We start from the raw sequence: 14956 nt of genomic DNA, 5'->3' as shown, positions 1-14956 counted from the left end.
TGCCTGACATGCATATATTGTGATTTTCCTCAAGTGTTGGTGCTGAACTGTTCAGAGGATCATGTGGGCATGTTTTGGGGTTTCAGATGAATGCAGAATTTAGCCCTTGTTTTTGCAGTGATTTACTCTTAATGGTCAAATAGGACAGCTTTGAGTATGGGTGTATAAGTGGACTGTTTCTTTCATTTTTTTCTCAGAGGGTACTCCCAGAAGAATGTCAAGATGGCATTACATTTCATACAGAATCTCTTCAGTATCGTCTGCCTAAGCTTACTAAAAAAATGAAGAAAATGTGTACAACAGTTACAGAAAATAATTCATTCTTAAGTCTGGTGGAAAATCTTGACCAGTTCACAGGTTAAGTATTCTTGTGATTTCCATATCATAATTGACCTCTGTAACATAAATGGAATAAATCAGGAAAAAGTGTAGAGATATAGTTCCTTTCCCAGACTGTCTTCCTGTGGCTGCTTTGTGTATGTTAAATTTTCACATCTCTTACCTTTCCCCGCTGTCTTCTATACAGGTGGTATCATTCTTTCTGTAGTTGAACTGCAAAATTTAACATTTGATCAGACAGCAGATAAGGAGAAGCAGAAATCGGAGGCAAAGCATATTCAGATGCAAAAACAACGGGCTTTGTCAGATCTCTTTAAAATCCTTGCTAAAACAGGTGAGCTTTGACTAAAAATGTGCTTGGTTTAAAAGTACGAAGTTCTTAAGCATTTTACTGTTTTTGCCAATACATCTAAACCCACCCATAATACTATGTTCTTGAAGTTATTGAGCCACTAATACATAGAAGCATTTAAATCTCTCTTTCTCTTCAGCTGTTGACTATGAGGCCTGGTGAGTTAGCCCTTTCAAATACCTTCTATTCGTCTTACATTCTGTTAGATGTACAACAGTAGCTTTTCTGAAGCAGAAATCTACTTTCTCTCCAGTCAGAAGTCACTGCCCAGCTTTTAGAAACAAGAAGGAAGCTCACTATCTTGTATCCATTCTCTGATCTAGAACTGAAATTAAGTTAGCTCATTAGAATGAGAGCCCATCTCTTGATTAACAGACTGGCAGAGATCAGATTGGCAGAGGTGTGGTTGAGCTATGGAGACTGAATGGGTCTGTTGATGGGAATCCTTGGAGGCACCCTGTTCAGCAGCCTAGTCTCCACTGCTCCCCTTGCTAGTCTTAAGGTAAAGGACCTACCCAAACTATTAATTGTTGCCTTTTCTTTGGTGTTATGTTAAATTATTCATCAACTGTTCTTAGTCACTGAGCAGTTTAGAAACAGTTGTCGGACAGCGTTCTGCTAAGTCATAGGCAGAAGTAGAAATTTATGTAACTTTGCCAGTTTTTTCTTCTTTTATGAAGGGAGTTCAGTGTTTTGGTGCTTCTCTTGGAAGCCATAGCAGAACTGCCTGCAGTGATCCCGAGAACCCCTCTCTCTCTCACACACACACAAAAAAAAGAGAGAGAAAACAAATAAACAAAAAAAAATATTTCTGTTCCTCATGGTTGCAGAAGGGAGCTTGGAAACATGAAGTTAAGCATTCCAGGAAGGCATGATTTTGATAACAAACTAACTCAAAGTGTCACAACACTTGGAAAGTAAATGAAAACAAAAACATCCTAAATGCTTTCTGGGAGGTGGGAGGAGGCTTCAGTTGTAGTTTTGAGTGTTTATAGTTTATGCTACTTAAATGAGTTGATGTGTGTACTGAATAAATAGTTCCCAGAAGATTAAGGTCCTTTTGTATTTAGATGATTGCAAACACAGGTGAATCTAAGTGGGAAGTTTGCAGCACATACACTTTTCCTGTGTTTGGCATTTTTTGCACCCACTGGTGCCAAAGGAATATCTGCCATTGCTGCCCTGTGAAGTGTGTACTGGAGGAATGACATACTGTGATGATTTAGTTAACACATGGGATTTGAATTCTTTACTGGGCTCTGTCTTTGATTTCAGGTGACACCTTTACCTTCCTCATTCATCAGCCTTTTCATGTCTTAAAAATGAGGTGATGATCCCTAACTCAGCTTTCTGAAAGGACCAGAAGCAGTGAAAAATGTTTCTCTTAAGACTTGTTCTCCATTTTGTTTGGAAAAATGGCAACATAACCTAAATAGCTAATGAGTATTTCTTACAGGCTCTGCTTACCTTTAGGATACTTTGAAAGGAGTGTATTAATTGACTTGGGAGAAATGAACATGTTTAATCCAGTTTTAAAAATAGCTGTAACTTTCTCAGACTGTAGCCTGCCTTATAGGTTCAAGGCTTTTTGTTTTTTCTCTTGGCCACCACCACCAACCTCCTTTCTACACACAGGTCTATGTTCGTCTTACTTCAGCTGTGTTCTTCAGTTATGTTCAGCTGAAGATAGCTAAGCTACCATGTGTTCTTACATTACAAAACTTGCGGCATGTTTAAAGACTTGTCAAAATCAGACAGCATCAGGAAAAAAAACTACATCAGAGGATTTTATGTCTTAACACCAACTGTATGAGTGACATTTTTAATATAAAAGAATGGGGGCATAAAAGGATGTGTGTTCAAATGTCATTCCAGGTTTGTCATACCGGAAAGGTCTGTCTTGGTCCCGTTCAAAAGACTATCATGAAATACTCTACCTACGTCCACTGGACTTGCATAGTGCATTAGGTGTAGTAAATTGTACACATGAACTGGATGCCACGTATGTACATATTTCTAACCTTTAGATTGTATGAATTGCAGCTGTAATGTATAGAATTTACTGTATGTGGATTTAGACTGGAATTTCTGGACTGTAATTCAATTAGGATTTTACATATTCCCTTCCCTTCCTCCCATTACTTCTCAGTTTGAAAATCCCATACATACTGTACTGGCACGTACAACTGAACGAGGGTTTTTTGGTTTGGTTTGTTTTTTTTTTTTAATTTGCACTTTTGACAACTCTACCCTCAGTTTGATTGTTTCTGTGAACTAGATTTCAGTTAGCCCTCCACCGTCCAGCTTTGCCTGGGATGCTTTGGTAGCATCATATTAGAATGTAGACTGCTAGTGCTTTTATTAAAGATGAGTTGTAATTTACAGGAATTACTTAATTGTTTTGTCTTCATTGAATAATGGGATATTTCGTGAGAAAATACGTAGACTTCGAAGTGGGCATTTCTGGAAAAACTTACCTAAAGGAAAGGTGTTCTTTCAGATGTTTCTCTGTTATTTTTCTGGCAGCAAGTGACTTTTGTCATTGAGACATGCTGGTTATTGTCCTCCTCAGATGTGAGGATTTAGTTTATCATATCTTTCATCAAGGCCAAAATAAAGGCTTCCCTATCAAGCTGGATTTAGCTGCATGGGGGGAAGAAAAAAACTACATCACTATCTAATTGTTGAATGATACTCAAAGGTAGAGATTTTGCTGCTATTGCTTAGGGTTTCCTTAGAGTTTATTTTAAAAATTAAATGTTTTCTTAAGACTAGAACACTTGTGGAGGAAATGAAGAATTACAAGATGCATTTGCAAAATAACAAATTGTAACCAAATCTGTTAGGTTGAAGAGCTGACCTGGTAGTTCCAGTGTGCTGAGGTACTGAAATTATATACCTTTCTTTTGTGCTCTGTCAGGTTGCTGACAGAGATTTCTTCTGCTTGGGATGGATGCCAGAAGTACTTCTATCGGTCACTTGCACGCCACTGTAGACTTCAGACAGCATTGTTAGCACCTGCCAAGGTAAAAACACCGAAGTAAAAATAGAAATCCTACTTCTGTTAACTTTATTTTACCAGTTTGGACTGAAATTTTCTAGCAGTAAAAAGGTGATGTGCGATAATGCTATGTTCTGTAATATGATATAAAATATGATATTTTGGGATCCATCATTAAATGCAGCATTTTAAAAATCCGTTGGTTTATGATGAACAGTATCAGTTTAGTGAACTAAGTTAATGATGTGTTCAATGTACAGTATATTTCATCCCAACAGATCCCAAATTGCTACTTTTTGTCCATGAAGGAAACTCCCGAAATGCTGAATCAAAACTTGTTAGGAAAACAAGGATTAGTTGGTGCTCATGAAAAAAATCAGTTGAGATTTATAATGGGGCATAACTGGAGCCTGTGTCTAACACAAAAAGTGCTGATATATTTCCTTGCTTAAAAATTGGTCTAAAATCAGTAGGAGGAACAAATGAGCTCTGCCAAATCAGTACCACTTCTCCAGTATTCCAGGAAAAAGGATCTCTTCCAGATGCTCTTCCTCTCCCTATGCTTCACCCCTTGTTTTACAACATGATCTTGTCAAACATCACAGCTGATAATGGCCATAAATAATGGAACGTAGCTGTTATCAGTTTTGCTCTGTGTTGTGAACATCTATTCTAAGCTTTAAAATGGGATCCCTTCTAAGGAAAAGCGTGAAAGTAATTGTCAGTAAATCTGGTAAAATGAATTGTGGAAGTGGTTTTAGCAATGTTCATGAATGTAAAAACTTAGGCTGGTATCTCTTTAGATTTTAATCATCATTTATGTAAAGTAGCTTTACCATTGGAACTAAATTCCTGATAAGAATTGCTGCAGTGGAATACAATTTAATGTGACTGTTGTTGCAGAAGCTACTTAAAAATCAAATTTGTATGCAGGACATATATGGAAGATGCAGAAAAATGAAGATGGGGAAACTGTAATAACTATAATTTTGGTCTACATTTTAAGACTTGTTCAATTAAACCATAACCTTTCAGTGTGCTCAGTGAAATGAAATGGAGGCACAGAGAATGTTGTTGTCTGCTTATTCATCTAACTGTTCCCTCCCACTTTTTCTGTATCTGTTTTCTTTAGGATATCGGACTAGGTAGCATTGAACGGTGCAAAGGGTTCACTGCACACCTCATGCAGGTGCTTGTTAGACAGAGACGATCTCTTACTGCATTGACAGAACAGTGGATCTTACTAAGGTATTTTGCATTTTCCAACATTTAAATATTGGCAAGGAGTTTGGCAGTAAGCAATTCAGTTCAGAAAGATGGAAAATAAGGTAGAAGAAAATAAAATTCTTCCCCCTACTTCCCCATTTCTCTCCTCCCCTCAATTAAGCTTAGATAGAAAAGATTTTAAAAGGCGGGGTTGGGGGTAGGCAAAAAAAAAGGACTTTAGATACTGTTTATCATGTCATTGCAGCCAATATTTTTGAATCAAAATAATTTGGGAAAACAAGTTAGGCATACATGAAGACCATGAAATAATTACTGTAGTTAATTACACAGTTAAACCGTTAAACCTATATATTGTTAAATCTCTCTCATTTGGTATTGGCCTAAGTTAATTTTGGTTATGTTCAAGTTGTTGGTTTAATCTGGAGCACATAAATGATCTGGATGGCACTTTGAGCCAAAATGAAGAAAAACTCAACAGCTTACAAAGAAAAATTCTAGAAAGGTGGGAGATACTAGATCTTATGTCAAAACTGTAAAAGTGTGTAGGAAATCTTTCTTACCTGATGTGATTTTTTCACTCTTATTGCTTGACTCATCAGTTTCACTGCAAGCTCCACTGGTCTGTATATTTGTGCTCATCACTAATGTAATCCATAAAACTTTTTGAGGTTAGGTCAGGAGCTATTTCCTTTGTTCAGGGAAGGAAATCTAGACTGGAGATTACTGGTGCAAAATTTATATTAACCCCAGGAAACTTGAAAAAAAAAAACAAACAAAAAACCCCCAACAAAACAAACGAAAGCCCAAAACACAAACTCCTCAACTTTACAGTTGCAGGAATAGTAAAACTTCTAAGACATTTATCTGCATTGCTGTGACTTTCATTGAAAATCAGATTCATCATTTGTTAGGAGCTGATTGTTACACAGCACTTTAGAGAATGAAGGTGTGTTAGAATCTGATTTGCTTTTATAATGGGAGAAAATGAACAATATTTGAGTATCAGGCCAGGAGTTTAAGGATTGTTTGAAAAGATGGTGAGATTCTGAGAAATTTCACAAGCCCTGTTTTCAGGACAACTCAAACATATGCAGTGGAGAGAAAAATTCACTAAATAAAACTTTAAAAAAAACCCCCAAACTTATCATTTTAGTTTTTCCAGAAAAAGGTTGACTTCCACTGAGTCCATATTATCTAGATCTTTTATGAATTTAGTCTGAAGGTTGAGCTTTTAGAAGAGAAGTATAACATAACACTCAGTGATTGTAACTTTTCCTTCTTTCTTCTTAACCAGGAACCTCCTGAGTTGTATACAAGAAATAGATTCTAGGTTGACTGCTGACAGAGAATATAATGTAGCATTTCCTCCTCAAGACAGTATTCAACACTGGACTGACAAACTGCAGCAACTTTCCATGCAGTGCATGATGGTTCTTGAGGAGCTGTCTTGGTTTATACAATGCTGCCCAAAAGAAGAGTTAATGAAGTGTAGTGACGATGAAAGGACAGATGTCAAAACAAACATTTTTCAGAGTTCAGGACCTGAAATGGGAAATGTTTTTACGGGAATACCTGACCTAATTCCCTCAGAGCTAAAATACTTGTCTCCAGTAACAATTGAGCAACTGCCTCCTGGATGCAGGATGCGAAATAAGGATCAGTTATGGCTGCAGCTAGCTACGCAATTGACTGCAATGCTGGCAAATGTGAAGGCAATGAAAGCAGAAGTGGACAAAATAAGACAACAGTCATGTGAGACCTTGTTTTATTCCTGGTGAGTTCTACATGTGCATGGAATTGAATCTCTGTATGTTTTATGTTCATATAAGATGTGTGAAATCATCTTGAAAATTTTTGCCTATGCGTATCTTGAAAAGTGTGTTTAGGTGCTCTTGAAGCTTGTTTCCGTTCGTTTTTCTTGCAAAATGCAGTGCCTGGCTTTTTAAACAAATGTATGTGTCTTCTCCCTGACCAGTCAGAAAAAAATTGGTCCATCTCAGCTTCTCAGTTTGTCTTTGGTCTCCTGGGATTTCATCCTCATAGCTCCTTCGTTAATGAGGTGAATTTCAAATGACAATTAAATGAAGAAATTTTTATTTTAAAAGAAATCTGTAGCCTATTTAATAATAATAATCCTCTCATTTTCTCTCTGCTTCAAACAGTGTGAGTATAAGTGGCACATCTGCTTGTTGCCAAACTTTTTATTTAATAAGTTCAAGATGGAGGTCAGCTGCCCCCCCCCCCCCCCCCCATCCGTGCCCCGAGAAAAGGCTTCATCTTAAATTGAACTGTTTGTTCTTCTTTCAGTATTATGGTATTTCTTGTTGCAGGAGAGATTTTGAAGTTTGCACATCAACTATGAGTTGTTTGCTGGAAGTCTCAGCTCAGTTACAAGGCATAGAGTTCCTATTTCTTCCAAATGGGGAAGACAGGCAAGCTGCAAATCAGATGGCCCTAGTCAAGAGCCTAAAGTATATACAAGAAGTTGTTAATAACACATCTGCAGATTTCACAGCCTGGAGAACACAGCTGCTTGCTTCCATGTCAAATTGCAGTGGTAAGGACAATTCTTCTCTGCCTGTTTTGTAATTTAGATAAAGATATAAGAATTCATAAGTTTGGTTTTTGCAGAAGATGGCTCCATGTTCATTCAGATATCCAGAAACACCTGATGAAATTCAAAGTTCCAAAACTTAGTCCAGACTTTATTTGTGCAGTAATATTTTTTTCCCCTTTAGTCACTGTTGATGACAGATCTTACACCATAGTTGTAGGTCAGGATTAGCAAGGAGGTTTTAGCAGAACTATGTAGTAAACATTGCACAGTGCTTATCATGCTCCTTGCATAGGGGAAATGTAGTAACCTGCAATTTAATGTGTTTCTATGTAAAACTGCCTGTGTATGGTTCAAAAGGAAATCAACGGTCAGACGAAGAGTTTGTGGAGCATTTCTCAGCAAAAGTGGAAACTGTTATCCGTGTTGTTCTGTATGCCATCCAGTGTTTGGTAGAGAGAAAACAGGAGGATGGAAAAGAGGAAGAAAAATCTCCAGAGGAAAATGGTACGTTTGTTAATTTACTTAAGGGGGAGGTGGAGAGTTTAAACTATGCAAACTTTAAAATTCCTTAAACTGTGCGTCTAGCGGAGGTACCAATACACAAGGAAATGGCCATTTTAATAGAAGTTGTCTATTTAAGCAGATAGGATAGATATTTCTAGATTGCTTGCTATAGTATTTTTAGAATGTCTGACTTGATTTCGATATTTTTTATGTATTTCAAACAAAGAGGATGCAGCCTCATTTGACGTGATTAAAGCAGGACATATAACTAAGCTTCTGGATGAAGATCTCTCTGCCGATTTGGATTCTTTGCATGTGCAGAAGGCAATTTTAGCGGTTTCAGAACTCCTGGAGAACCTGAAATCTTATGGGGAAGATTACACTTCAGATAAACATAAGGTGAAATTGTTCTTCTCAAGAGTTTTTGGCTTAAGGGTCTCAAAAAGATTTGGAATTTTGAACTTTGGTTAAATGTGCATTGCTTCTTATTGTCCAATACCTTAGAACTAGAAGCATGTGAGAAATTATGGCCAAATATAGGTACTCTTCTGTAGTGCAAAAGCCAGATGTTCCCTTAGTAAGAAGGAAAAGTTTTTGTTTTTGTGAAAATCTAGAAGAAGCTCCAGACATTTTAGAAATTGTATTTAAACTCACCTACTGATATTTCTGGTTTGAGCATCTGTTTTCAGTCTCTATCATCACCCTTTCTGAGGTGCATCTCAGAATGTACATAATCGTGTTTGACAGCTGTTCTTTGGTTTTAACTGCAGTTCTTCGACCAGTCCTGCTATTTGCTGGTGCGTCTAAAGCCCATGCTCTGCAAGTATTCAGACCTTATCCTGTTCTACCTCACTGTTTCACTGGCATCTCACAGGAGTACTGGAAAACTGCTTTCTGTTCTAACTAGCATTTTTACAGAGCTTGCCCAAAAGGTAAGTTATTAGAGATAACAGAAATTGATATATGGTAAGCATATATTTAATGTATACAAAAGTCTTAAGTAGAAACTAAGCTGAAAGATGTACTTACTAATACAGGAAGTTTTGAGTTTCTGTTTGCCTTTGTAGGGGTTTTGTCTGCCAAAAGAATTACTTGAAGATGAAGCTGGAGAGGGAGCAACACAGTTTCATGATTACGAGGACGGTGGTATTGGAGATGGGGAAGGCAAGAAGGATGTGAGCGACAAAATAGAAAGTGAAGATCAGGCAAGTGTTTGGGGTTGTTCTTGTTTAATTCAAGTAAAACTGAAAAAGCCCTTGAAATCCGTGTTGTGGATGTTTCAGGTAAAAGAAACATGAAGTTACCTTCAGTCTCCTGTTTAGGCTGGCTTTTATCTTTGCATATAAGCTTATAAATATTGTTGTGATACTTTAAGTAAGCTTTAATATATAAGCAAGATCCATTGTAATTTTTGGCTTTACCAATAATTCAGATAGAAGACAGTTTTCAAAAGGGTGAAGAGAAGGAGAAAGAGGATCAAGATGCTAAACCAGACATTGAAGGAGAAGACAATGCAATTGAAATGTCGGAAGACTTTGAAGGAAAAATGCATGATGGAGAACAGGAGAAAAAAGGTTTGGTCCTTCCACTATGGCAAACTTACGTTATAGATCAATCCAATAATGGTTGATACTTTTATATAATCAAGCATATACTGAAAAGTCAGTGTTCAACAACAGAGCAGTGCCATTTTGTATATGAATACTATGAAGTATTAATATGAATACTAAGAAGTGTACGAAGAAAATACTGTCTCTCTTCTTTCACTGTGATGGTTTTGGAATGAAGGGAGATGATTCTTCCTGTTGTGAGCTGACCTATAGAAGCAGTTTAAAATAAGTCACTGACTTTGTGGAGCTGTTGAAAATCAACCGAAGACTTGAGAATATGGCTGTTGTAACTTCAAAATGTGACTAATGAAACTATTGCTGACTTTTAAGAAATGAAAAGAATTTAACTTTACCTTTTTAAAAGAGAAAAAATAGCAACATTTGGTAGATTCATTCAAATTGCTATTCACCCAAAAGGTAGCAGTTCTTCACTTCAAAGGGTAAGAGCTTGAATATCTGAAACTGATATGGCTTATAAATTACGGTAGTGTTAATCTACTTTCAAATCTCTGACAAAATGCCAAGAATAAGTTCATCTGCACAAGAAGGGAAATTCCCAAACTAATAAACAGATAAAGTGGAATGGACCTTCCCCCTCCCAGTTTAATGCCAAAACGTTTTGAAAATAGAGGATGGAGAAGGTAAGGAATAGAGGGTTTAAATCATCCAAGTTTTGCACCTGGGACTTGTTAGTCTAAGGGAGAGAATGCTGTGTGTGTCCATATGTCCAAGAGAACACTGTGAACCACATAATTAGGAACCTGCTCTTCTGAGCCTTAGTGCATGTGTGTCTTTTTCCGCATCTCTCAGTTAACTGCGTAGGGTGATGAAATGAAGGTGTCTAAGTATGACTGCTTGTTTGTTTCTGAAGTTAAAAAAGTTAGCTTTATCTCTTCTGTACTGAAACACATTCTGAACTGTACACAGAAAATGATGAAAATTCAGATGAAGAGGAGGAGCTGGATAAGCAAATGGGAAATCTTGATAATGCTGAAGCTGAGGACAAATTGGATGAGAGGCTCTGGGGGGATGAAGATGAAGATGAAGACGATGATGCCAGTAGTAAAACAGAAGAAACAGGACCAGGAATGGATGAGGTAAAGAGAAAAGGGGTGGGAAGAAGAATAGCAAAGGAATTAAACTCTGTTAACTTGATGTGACCTACACGGTGAAATTCCTTGCATAGCTCTTGGTCTTGGAAAGGGATAATTTGAGTGTATCAGAAGTTATTTAGTGTTGTCTTTTTTTCTGTAGGAGATGATGTCTTGTCACTCTTTGAGAAGCAGGTAGCATAATTGAGTTTCTTTTGAATTTGTTGGTTAATAGGAGGATTCGGAGCTCGTTGCAAAAGATGACAATTTGGGCACAGGAAACAAGGATAATAAAAAACAGCCTCCCAAGGATGAGGAAAACGAGCAACAAGAAGAGGACAGTGGAAACAAAGAGAAAATCCATGAACAAATTGATGAGGTAAAAATGATTTGGACTGCATAGAGTATCTTGCTGTTAAACCATCTCCTGTTGCTCACATCATGTGTTTCTGAGAATTTGAAGTGCTCTTTATTTAATAGTGAAATGCACTGAAAAAAGTTAGTTCGTTTCAGAGGTAAAAATAAACCACATTGTATCCATTATAATATATGTATATTTTGTGATCCATAATCCAGAAATAACTTCGTTTGCACTAACCTGAACCTGTAATGGCTGCCAGGCTTTACACTGAATTGATGTTTTGATGGACAAAGCTTAAAAAGTTCTTCTTCTATTGTGTTTAACAACAGAAACATCTTAAGTCAGTGGGACTTATCCCAAGAATCTGTATACAGTATGCTTGAAGATTCTGCATAGTATGCAAGAGTATGCAGAATCTTTCAGCTAGGAAAATTGGATTCTGAACACAAAACATGCTGTTTTGAAGAAGCAACAATTTATGTAAATGCATTTGCTGAAATTAATCTTTTTCTGCTATTTATGCATAAGGATGTGTACCATTGGAAACTAGTTTTTAACTGATCAGAATGTAATATTGTATCCAGTATTTCTGTGCCCTAGAGAATGCAATAGTATCTTATTTCTCATCTTTGCCTTTCCTCTCACTTATAACATACCTGTTCTTTTTTTTTTTTCCGCCATTCTTTTGCTGACAGCGTGAGTATGATGAAAATGAAGTAGATCCTTATCATGGCCAGCAAGAAAAGCAGCCTGAAGTTGAACCTTTGGACCTTCCTGATAATTTGAACCTGGAGAATGATGAGAAGAGTGATGAGGAGGAAGAGAATGAAGGTACAGCTGAAAATCTCTCTACAAATTCCCAGATGAAAGCCAAATGGAAATAGGGAGGAACAGTCAGATAATGAGCTCTTTTTTCTTTATAGAAAGAAGAGAGGTGGTGGTAGGATTCTGTATAACAAGGAGCTGCAAATTCACTTTTGTGTATCAAAATATCAAGATACCAAATGCAGGCCAGATAAGAACTTAACGTTACAGCATTTTCCTTTACTGCCCTTTCATGCACACTGTGGAGCAGGCTTTCTCATGTGATCCAAGTGATACACCCTAATTTATGCTAGAAGCTCCTTATTTAATTGTCCAGTTGCTTTTGTGGTTTCAGTTTTTCCTATGATACTTACAAGCATTTGCCCTCAAAGTCAACTGACCCTCAAGAATATTAGGTTCAAGGAAGTTAATAGGAGTTCATCCTGCTATGTTGTTAGTTACAAACCAATTGTAACTTTTATCATCTGCTGTAGAAAGAAAATCACAGATTCTATGTATAGAATTCTCAATATTTTCTTTAAGATTTTTTTGATAGGCTGGGCAGTTTTATTCCAAATATCTGTAATATTCACTGTCTCTTTACTTAACTGAAAGTTTTGTATACCTTTCTGATTATTTTAATCCAGAAGAAGAGAATGCTTTTGAAGTAGATGAGAAACCTGTTGATTTAAGTGAGGCAGAGAAGACAGAAGAACAGAATGAAGAGGATACTGGTGAGACAGAAAGAGATGATCAAGATGCAGAACCAGCTGAAGAAGGTCTTTCTGAAGATAAAGAGGAGAAGGAAAATGAAGAGGACAAAGATGCTGATGATCAAGAAGAAAATGCAGGGAACACTGACGATGCAGCAGCAGAAGAGGAGTCACAACCACCTGATGAGGAAAAAAATGAATCTGCTGAAGATAAGGGAATCCCTGCTGCTGACCAAGGCCTTCAACCTCAGGTAGAGAATAATAAATAAAAGCCTGATTTTCTTTTTTTTTTTTTTTTTAAATTACCTTATACAAGACTTAAGAAATGGATGATACTCTGAAACAAATTTGACATTGAGTAGGTGTAATGTTAGTGAAAATCTTCATCAAGATAAGACATGTGCTTACTATTGAACTGGTGTATTTCTGTCATCTGTATTCCTGTTACCTCCTTGGCCTTCTGTTTCCCGATGTTTTTTAGAATGTTAAAATAAACTGATGTTATTTCAGGAAGAAGAGGGTAAAGATAATGCAGAGATGGATGAACAGATCCCTGAGCCTGAGGAAAGAGTGGAGCATGAAACACAGGGGCAGACTGGGCAAGAAAACCTGCAGAGTGACAGTGCTGTTGAGCTGGCTGGAGAGGCTTCAGAAAGAGACCAGTCTAAAGAGGTAAATTACATGGAAGTGTCCTAGTTAAAAATGCTGAACTTGTGAATATGTTTTCAAGTTACAATCAAGGAATTGCTGCCATATTTTTAAGAATTGTGTCTTAAGATTCAATTCTTAGAACACCAGTTATAAATTCATTGAAAAAATTTGAAGACCATGTAGATACCTTCATAGCAGTGAAAATTGCGTGGTAAGTTTAGGCTAATTGTTGAGCTGCTGAACTGTCATGTCTGCTCTTCACAAGAGTAATACTTGCAGTTGTGAGCTGTTCGTCATTCACAATAGAAGGTAGCATTGCATTGCAGTTTAATTTCTCAAATTTGTCTACAACAGTTGCTAAATCCCTGTTTAGTTACCATTGCAATTTTTTTGGTCTCTCAGGAATATGGAAGTGGAGCTTCAAGTGCAAATCAATCAGAAGGCCATGAATCCACACGCATGGCCCGGATGGCTTCTCAGAAGCAAAGCAGAAAAAATACTCAGGTTCATCTCTTCCTTTCAAATTTTTTTTTTTTTTAATTTGAATGTCTTAGTACTAACCAGCAAATAGGCAGGACTCAGTTTCTCCTTGTTAGAACTCTTGTTCGAATCGGTGTTTGGTTGCACTTCACTTGAAGTTCATGGTGTTAATTTGTTCCTTTTCAGAGTTTCAAGAGGAAACCTGGTCAGGCAGACAATGAGCGCTCAATGGGAGATCACAATGAACATATCCACAAGCGACTGAGAACCATAGAATCCAGCAGTGAAGCAAAGCAGAATACAACTCAGCCTAAACAAAACGTGGAGGAGGCTGATGCATTTGAACATATTAAACAAGGCTCCGAATGCTATGATGCACAGACATATGGTATGGTGGTATTTCTGGGTGTAAAGAGTTGCCATTGCGGAATCAAATCCTGAAGCGCTCCTATTTACTGTAGTTTTTCCCAGTACGTTTTTTAAAGTTATGTTTAACAATCCTTGCTTTGGTTTAATATGTGGCACCATTTCACTACCACAAATGCTACTTTTTGGCAATCAGGTTCAAACTAATGATAACATTTTTAAAAATACTGAATTGCCTCATAAAAATGGATTTTAGTTTAATAAACACATTTAAAATCTATTCTCTCCAAATCTTACTTCAATCATTTTGAAGCCCACTGCTACCACACATGCAAAATATTTAGGATAACACAACAGATTCTTTATTCTGTATCAAACAAATTGATGTCTCTTTAAAAACATTCCTCTAATCTAAATTTAATTAAATAAATTGTTTTCTATTAAAGTAACTAGTCTATTTTATTCAATAGGTTTTCAGGGCAATAGTTCATTGACAAAACATGGTACAGCACAGTGAAGAATAAAACTGAGGTTTGAGACAATGGCTCAGATCTCTTCTGAAGTTCACTAAAACTGTTTTGCAGTGGCCTACTTCACTTTTTCTTCCTCTTTCCCCTTAATAAGTATCGTTGTCTTTATACAGATGTAGCTAGCAAGGAGCAAGAGAAACCTATTATGCCTCTTGAAGAAAAGGAAGAGGGAGATTCTGAAGATGCAGCTATGGAAACAGAAATGCAGAACAATGAGGATCTCAGAGCAGTAGACACAGAGGAGCTGAAGCCAGAAAAAAAGAAGTCTACTGCCACTAAAACTCCTGGTACATTAACTTAAAAAAGCATTCTAAGCATACGCTACTGTGCATCTTTAAATGTATATGTAGGTATTTATATTTGCATGTAA

At 36.9% G+C, this 14956-nt stretch overlaps 1 protein-coding gene across 7 annotated transcripts in view; it reads left to right on the top strand.

The window, feature by feature from the left end:
• MDN1 (midasin AAA ATPase 1) overlaps nt 1–14956 on the top strand; it is a 107271-nt gene that overhangs the window by 80704 nt on the left and 11611 nt on the right. For all 7 annotated transcript variants that reach the window (XM_075145470.1, XM_075145471.1, XM_075145469.1 and 4 more), the window contains 20 exons: nt 198–357; nt 527–673; nt 2567–2693; nt 3612–3717; nt 4825–4940; nt 6214–6693; nt 7250–7476; nt 7834–7980; nt 8207–8379; nt 8751–8912; nt 9048–9185; nt 9413–9554; nt 10518–10687; nt 10917–11060; nt 11738–11873; nt 12494–12810; nt 13070–13231; nt 13613–13714; nt 13877–14078; nt 14700–14873. In XM_075145470.1, the coding sequence (XP_075001571.1) occupies nt 198–357; nt 527–673; nt 2567–2693; nt 3612–3717; nt 4825–4940; nt 6214–6693; nt 7250–7476; nt 7834–7980; nt 8207–8379; nt 8751–8912; nt 9048–9185; nt 9413–9554; nt 10518–10687; nt 10917–11060; nt 11738–11873; nt 12494–12810; nt 13070–13231; nt 13613–13714; nt 13877–14078; nt 14700–14873 (3532 nt within the window). The remainder of the gene's footprint in view (nt 1–197; nt 358–526; nt 674–2566; nt 2694–3611; nt 3718–4824; nt 4941–6213; nt 6694–7249; nt 7477–7833; nt 7981–8206; nt 8380–8750; nt 8913–9047; nt 9186–9412; nt 9555–10517; nt 10688–10916; nt 11061–11737; nt 11874–12493; nt 12811–13069; nt 13232–13612; nt 13715–13876; nt 14079–14699; nt 14874–14956) is intronic.

Source organism: Calonectris borealis, chromosome 3 (assembly GCF_964195595.1).
Source record: "Calonectris borealis chromosome 3, bCalBor7.hap1.2, whole genome shotgun sequence".
In the NCBI taxonomy this organism is placed as follows: Eukaryota; Metazoa; Chordata; class Aves; order Procellariiformes; family Procellariidae; genus Calonectris; species Calonectris borealis.
This window is presented reverse-complemented; position numbering and strand designations above follow the sequence as displayed.